Below are 7,434 nucleotides of genomic sequence, written 5' to 3' on the forward strand. Positions count from 1 at the left end.
AGTCTTCACAGACAGCGGGGGCTACAGCCGGGACCCTCCCAGACACAGGGGCCTGGAAGGGACAGGAGCGACTTTCCACTTTCCTGGGCTAAGGAAACACGGCCGATCCCAGCGCCGCTGGGGGAAGCAGCAGCGATCACACGCACCTTCGGGGCAGGGATGCAGTGAGAACTGCTGGGAAAGAGCAGTGGGGGGAAAGGCGAAAACCTCAACCAGCTGTGAGGACAGGGCAGCTCCGGGATATACAGAAAATTAAAAACTCAGCTGCGGTGTCACCGTCCAAGGCTGAAGTCTCCTGGAGAATAGGGAAAACAGCTACTATAGCCAGTCCCTCTCTCATCCCCCAACACACAAATTCAGTCTCTTCTGTCATCCCCGAGAGGTCAAAGAGCAAGCAAACAAATTGCATCAAACAGTAGCTTAAAATTAATTTATTTAACAAATATAGCTATAATATAAATGATAATAAAATTTCAAATATACAGTATATTACATAGTACACAGAGCCCCTTCCAAAGGAGCCAGTGGAGGAGCAAATAAGGTAACAGACAGCACTGTTACATGGGAATGGGAAAAGGTTGTTTTACACTTTTGCCTCTCGACCTTGCCTTGCAGAAAGTAAGAGAAATGTCCCTCAGTCCCCTTTTTCCATCTCTTCCACAGTTCCTTCCCCCATGCCACGGGGCTCTCTGCAGGCTGCCAGCTAGACCCAGAGAAGCAGAACACAGTTGGCCCATCACCACCCTGTGCCTGGAAAAAGCTGGGGCAACACCTCAGGTTTCTGCCAGCTCACCAGGACTGCTGAGATCAGAACAGTGCTGGTATAGGGCTCAGCATCAGAGAGGGAAGCAGAGAAGTCAAACAGAGCCAGACTGGAGGAGTCTCTGCCATAGGGTCCATGGGGAAGTCCACAGCGAAGAGCCGGAGGAGCAGGGAGGGAGTGTGTGTGGAGCCAGCAGGAGCAGCCAGCCAGCAGTGCTGGGCTGGGCTCGGGCTCTATGTGAGGTGGTACATGCTGTATCCCACATGTGCTGTGTACAGTCCCACAGGAGCCACAGGCAGCCCTGCCCGCTGGAAAGGGCTGGAGGCGCCGTACAGGGAAGCGCCGGCCACGGCTGGGCCGCTCAGTGGGAAGGAGATGCCGAAAGCAGCAGGCGGGAGCATGGGCTTGGCTGCCATCTTCAGCTTCTCCAGCTCGGCCTCCTGGAGCCTCTTGGCCTTGGCACGACGGTTCTGGAACCAGATCTTCACCTGGGTCTCGGTGAGGCTGAGCGAGCTGGAGAACTCAGCACGCTCGGCGATGGACAGGTACTGCTTCTGCCGAAACTTCCTCTCCAGGGCCAGCAGCTGCGCCGTGGTGAAGGGCGTCCGGGGCTTCCTGTTCGTCTTGTGCTTGCGCAGGGTGCAGGCAGGGGGGCTCAGCCGCCCTGTGCCCGGAGCAGCCGGGGAAGAGGGGGAAGGAGAGACACCTTGGTTAGCAGTGCCCACACCCCCACAGCCTGCAGAGCCCGCACCCTACCACAGCCGAGGCGGTGAAAGGGGGAAGCAGGGTCCCACTCAAACTAAGCTGCCTCAAAACCACGAGGGTTGCCTGGGGCACTCTTAAAATTGCCATCTCCCGTTCCAAAAAAGAGAGTAGTGCTTTGTCAAGAATATCTGACTCCATTGAGAAGAACCCAGGAAGGGACAGGAATCAGACATCCACAAACCCTGTATCTCCTGCCTTCATGCCTACCCTGGCTCATGCAGAGGAGATGCAAATAAAGGGAATGACGCTCCAAAACGAAGAAAAAAAGTCCTCTCCTTTTTATTGGATTACAGGAAAAAAATAAACAAAACGGGCTGGCTTCTCAGTCTCACACTCTCTTCATTAGGCCCCTGGGAACCGGATTAAGCATGTAATTAATTACGAGGTCTGAATTGACACTCATGCTCTATCTACCACTCTTCACCGGTCTGCTCCTCTCCTCTTAGTTAACATTTCTAAGGGTCTTCAACATCCATCTGTCCCGTGTTCACTTAGCAACAGCAAATTTTACTTTGCAATTTAAATAAATTAAACTGCTGCTTTACTCTACGCAAGTCCTGTCAGGAAACCTACCGATCTTAAAGGGACAGATAAAGCAGCTCTGTTTGTAGCTTTGCTAAGGGCACCCCAAACGCTTGGAGAGCCTCAGACCAAGGTCATCCCTTTCCACGGGATCCCTGGCAGGAAGGGAGCGCGGCCAGGCCGAGGGCAGCCGGCCCAGGCTACCCAGACCCGGGCTCAGCACAGCCACTGGAAATTAACGCGCTTCTCAGATCTCGGCTCCCACGCTGTTATTTGTATTAATTTAGATCACTCTGCATTAAAGCAGGAAAACATCACTGATTGTGGCTCTTTGGACTTTGGAGATGCACTTCAGGACAGCAGGCGGTGGGGCTGAAGCCCGCAAAACTCCTGCTCCTAGGAAACTGGTTTGTGGGGATCCTTATGGAATTACTTGAGCCACTTTGTGAGAAAGCCTCAGTGGTGTTGAGTCAAAAGCCGCGTTAGCTAGCTCTAGCCCCAGGTCGAATTAACAGGCTGGCCGTGTTACTTTTTCTTTTCCCCCTAGTTAATATTTGGCACAAGGTCTCACCCTGGCACGGCCACTCTTCCTGTGCGTTCGCAGACATCCTTCACACACTCTCAAATCCGTTCAGTATTTTAGACGGATCGAACTGGCTCAGAAAAGTGCAAACCGCACGGAAAAATATACCAGGAGAGGCAGGCAGGGCGAAAGAGACAGGAAAGCCCCGGGCACCCGCGCAGTTTTCCCCTCGGCCCGCCCGGCCGCACGGGAAGGTCGCAGCCGGCGCGGAGAGCTCCCATCCCGCCTACTCCCGGCCCATTACTTACTCGGGGGAGGCGGCGAGAACCGGGGGGTTTGCATCCAGGGGCTCCGCTCCTGCTTCTCGGGGCTTTCCGCCTTGACGAGCGTGTCTTCGGGCAGCTTCACCAGCCCCCCGACGGAGAAGTGCCCGCCGAGGGGCAGCGGGGACGGCGGCGCCTCCGCCGACAGCGCGCCCAGGCGGGGGCTGAGGCTGGCGCGGGCGGCCGCCCCAGCGCCCGGCGGGGGCCCGGCGGCCTCGGGTCCGTCCCTGCCTCCCGGCTTCCTGTGGTCGGCCATGAGCGCCTCCACGCTGAACGGCAGGAGGGATGGGGAGACCTTGGGCTTGTCGCTTTCCTCCTCCCCGCCCATCGCCGCCGCGACGGGGAGCGCGCCGCCGCCGCCGGGACTGCTGAAGGCGGATGCGGGCAGCTCGTCGCTGCGGACCCCGGTGGGCGCGGCGGTCATATCCACAGCCGGGGCCATGCAGGGGCGGCCCGCCGTCGCCACCGCAGCGCCGGGCGGGAGCGAGCAGCGCCGCCGCTCATGGGGCCGGGGCACGGCAGGCGCGGGGGCACGGACGGCCGGCAGCGCTCCGGCCCCGCGCCGCCGGCGCCGCCTCATAAAGCGGCGCGCGGGCGGCTCCGCCCAACCGGCGCGCGGGGGGCGGGCCGCGCCGCCCCATTGGCTGCTGCCCCGGCGGCGCGCGGGGGGCGGGGCCGGGATGGCCGTCGGAGCGTCCCGCGCGCCCCGCCCCGCCCGCAGCCCCCGGTTCCGCTCCGCAGCCCCGGCCCGCTCCGCGCCCGGGCCGCTCCTCGGGCGCGACACAAGGAGGCCGGCTAGGCGGCACAGCGCTCCGCTGCGGGGACGGGAAGGCTCAAAACTCGGGAGACAATGTGTTAACGTCGGAAAACATGCCGGCCTTTCTGTTCGTGAAGCGCAAGGGAGCGAGCCCGAGCCCGCTCTTCTGCAAAACTAGCAAATACCAGGCTGTCCCGAGTGTGACCTCTCAAAGGGAAGGGGACCCTGCCAGTTCCGCAGTCTTTCTGTAGTTTTTTTTTCCTTTGGTCGTTGTTTTGTTTTGTTTTTTGTTTTTTGGTTGGTTGATTGGTGGGTTTGGTTTTTAAATGAACGCCGGCCCTGCGGTGTGTTCGGTGTGACTGTGGAGATCTGTGTTTATATACGTACCCGCATACACAGCGCATAAACTGAGCTACTGCTCATGGCATAGATGTGTGCGTGTCTGCAGATAACGAAATGTTCGTTCGCGTAAAAAGGAACACATAAACCCCTGAGCCCTTAAAGTCCCGGCTATTTTGTTTTGTAAATTCGTTTTACGATCCCTTATCCCCGCGCCCAGGACGGATGTGCAGTAAAACGGAGCCGCTCTCTAATAACGGGATTGGCCGCTCGCTGAGAAAAGTTTATTGATAGCTGCAGGGCTCTAATCTCCTCGGAACACAAGAGCCTCTTGCAGTCATTTAAGGGCAATTATCTAAACGGGGAGGGACAGCGAATTTCCTTTCCTTTTAACTGGACCCTATAAAGATGGTAGATTAGAAGCATATAGATTATGAAATGAATTGAAATAAAAGACATTTTATTAACTGATAAGCAACAGGATCCGATTGAAATGAATTGTCCTGCGCGCAGCTCCACACACACATGTCTCACACGCGTGAGCGTGTGCCCTTGCGGGCTGTTTCCCGTGTCTTGCACGTACATCGCTCCCACCTCCCGCGTGTGCTGCGCTCACGGATGATCCCTCTCATCCGTGGAGGTGATCTGGAGGCGCTTTGCGGGCTACTCCCGCAGATTCTCATACATGAAAGTGAGCGCACTTTGCACAGACGTATATCCAGCTGCCCTCCTGCTCCGAGCCGCCCCGCTGAGCGCTCCTGCGAGGCGGGAGCAGCGGTGCCACTGCCCAGCCCAGCCCAGGCCGGCCCCGCGCCCCGCCGGTGCCGCTGCCGGTGCCGGTGCCCGCGGTGCCCGCAGCCTCCTCCGCGCCCCATCGGGCCGGGGGCCGGGTCGGGCCGAGTCGGGGAGAGGGGATGGGGGTGCTCGGAGAAGCGGCTGCATTGCTAATTGCGAGAATAAACAATCTGTCACGATTAGTCAGTGCCTCTAATAGGCAGACAAGTGATGTTGTTTTTAGGCGCCAGCAGCGGTCTGATCAAAGGCTTCAGCTGGAGGGGGACTATTGAGGACGTTAACCCGCATCAAGGGAGCAAGGCGCCTTAGCCCTGGGACATCGGCACATTCAGCCTGACAAAATTAGTTTGCTCTACCAATCACACGACATTTTCCCAAAGCCGGGTACTCGGCACGAAGAGCACCCCCCACCCCACCCCGACTAAGAAAACACGCACATTTATCGATGCACCGTGTTTCACAGTGTCATGGTGTCCCCTCCACCCGATCCTACAGGTAGGATCTTGTTTTGTTTGGGTTTTTTAAATTATTATTATTTTTTCCCTTGATTCCAAAATTAACCATGCAAAAGAAGAAGTCTTGTATTTATTAAACCTCGAGGCAGCCCCTGGGCTGAGTTCAATCTCGTTTCATGAAAATATGAAAATGAAAATTAGAGCTGCTGTCTTTTTTTCCCCTTTTCACTTTTCTTTTGCACAATGATTTGAACACTGGGATGTTGCTGAGGTTTGAAGAGATGCGTGTGCATCCCACCCCGCCAGCGCGATCCCGCTCTCATTTGGAGTTGACAGAATGAGATAATTAGCTCTTTATTTATCTCCCAGCAATGAGTGCTTTGTGTTTACATTTCTGTCATACTCGCTGGTATTTCAATCACTGTAGCAATCACCCTAGCAAGGATTCTAATTCACGTGCTGGCTTTTCATCTGTTGGGCTGAAAACGAGATGCCAGTAAAGTTTCTTTCGTTTCTTGCTTTTTTTTTCTTTCCCTTTTTTCTCAATGAAATCTCTAAGTTTTAAGTTAGGAATGGAGAAAATAAATTTGCAAAACGAAATCTCCCCCAAGACTGATTCCTGTGTTCAGCTGGAAATTTTCAGTTTCCAAACTGTTCCTCTCCCTTCCTCACTGCGCTTTGGGTGACCAAACAGCATTGGATTTTAGGAACTTTTTCAGTACTTATTTCACGTAGTTGGTACTCTGGTTCGCTTTTAGGTGCCCCTCTTATGTTCCGCCGTGGGCTGCAAGGAAAATCGAAGTGAAAGGGCAGAGGGAAATAGGTGACTTTATTGGTGCTTGTTCCAGTCCGGTGTTTTTATTGGGAGCCGCGGCGTTTCCCTGAAGGCAGTTGTGCTAGATAACAATATTGGGCAATTAGCATCCTAAACAGTCCCGTTTCAATATAATGAATGTGCTAGGCAAAGCCATTACCCATAGCATTTTATTTCGGTGGGAATACAACAAGGGCTGGGAGCAAGTCGTGGGGGATGGGGAGAAAGGACGGGAGGCAGCGCTAAGCCAATTCAGGGCATTGTCTGCCTTTTGTAAACGTTATCTTTGACTTAAAGGCAGAACTCAGAAAGGAGAGGGGTGTTGTTGTTTCCCTTGTTTCTATTTTATTTCTCCCGAGACAGCAGCTCTTAGGACACCAGACGGTCCCGCAGGACACGAGCCGGCTTTGGGGACGGGCAGCTCCGGGGCAGTTCTGCTGCGCCGGGCACCGCCTGCGCGCTCCCTGCGCGCTCTCTGCGCGCCCTTCAGCAGCCTTGCTTCATCTCTGCGAGACTCAGCCCTGGGGGCAAAGAGCCAGAACCGTCGCAAGTGCTAAAAAATGTCCCGCGGGCTTTACAAGCCCTCAAAGCCTTTCAAGTGCTGAAAGCCCTCCCTGATTTTGTCGCTGGTTTCCGAGTGTCGGCAAAATGCGAAAACACCTCGGTTCTTTCCTTTTTGTCTTCGCCCCCCGCCCCTTCTTTTCCTTTTCTTTTCTTTCCTCTCTTTCTCCCTGCACCTTTCTGTCCAGATTAAACATAACCCAAACTACTTTTAAGGCTTTAGGCACCTGGACTGGTCCTCGGGAGGTCACCAGGAGCTGTTTGGATGTCCAAACTCCAGTCTCCGAGGCGTCCCCTGCTCTTTGAGGTTCGGAGGAGCCGGGCTGAAAAGAAGGCACTATTTCAAGTGGCCTAAATTAATTTGATCGCGACATTATGATGCACTTGGAAAAGATGAAAGAAAAGGCTGGCCGTCTCCTCCAAGATCTCTATAATTATAGATAATATATCCTATTTCAAAGCAATTAGCTCAATCAGGCGTAACGAGGCACTTTGCTGCCAGGGAGTAACAATGCCTTACGGTTATTTAAGCTTCAAGATGTCAAGCAGACTTCGAGACTCTGCTCTGCCCAAACGGGAACTTGGCTGCTTTGGTGAAAGCCCCATGGCTAAGGCACTGGTTTCCCTTCAGTGACAACACCCCTATTTAATTTAATGTATGTATTTAAAGCTCTTGCAAAGGTGTTGGCTCGGCTGGAGCAGAGCACCGCTCCTCCAGGCGCGTTTGAGGCCGGTGCCTCTGTGGCATCACCTCTGCCCCTGCCCTCCAGCACCGACCTGCCTCACCTCGCCGGGATGCTTGTGCTCTCCGAGCCTT

General features: G+C 55.0%; 1 protein-coding gene across 1 annotated transcript; it reads right to left on the reverse strand.

Annotated features, from left to right (window-relative positions):
* Positions 1-852: 852 nt before the first annotated feature.
* On the reverse strand, positions 853-3,466 carry MSX1 (msh homeobox 1). The gene is made up of 2 exons (XM_063401607.1): positions 2,882-3,466; positions 853-1,427 (listed from the first exon to the last, which is right to left on the reverse strand). The coding sequence occupies exons 1-2, from the start codon at positions 3,336-3,338 to the stop codon at positions 997-999; spliced, it is 888 nt and encodes a 295-aa protein (XP_063257677.1). The 5' UTR covers positions 3,339-3,466; the 3' UTR covers positions 853-996.
* Positions 3,467-7,434: the final 3,968 nt, after the last annotated feature.

This window comes from Prinia subflava, chromosome 7 (assembly GCF_021018805.1).
Source record: "Prinia subflava isolate CZ2003 ecotype Zambia chromosome 7, Cam_Psub_1.2, whole genome shotgun sequence".
NCBI classification, from domain to species: Eukaryota; Metazoa; Chordata; class Aves; order Passeriformes; family Cisticolidae; genus Prinia; species Prinia subflava.

Excerpts from the sequence above, each read along its gene's own strand:
- MSX1 (XM_063401607.1), bottom strand. The coding sequence starts at position 3,338 with ATGGCCCCGGCTGTGGATATGACCGCCGCGCCCACCGGGGTCCGCAGC. Across the intron at positions 1,428-2,881 it reads GTTCTCGCCGCCTCCCCCGA|GGCGGCTGAGCCCCCCTGCC; the intron begins GTAAGTAATGGG and ends CTCCGGGCACAG.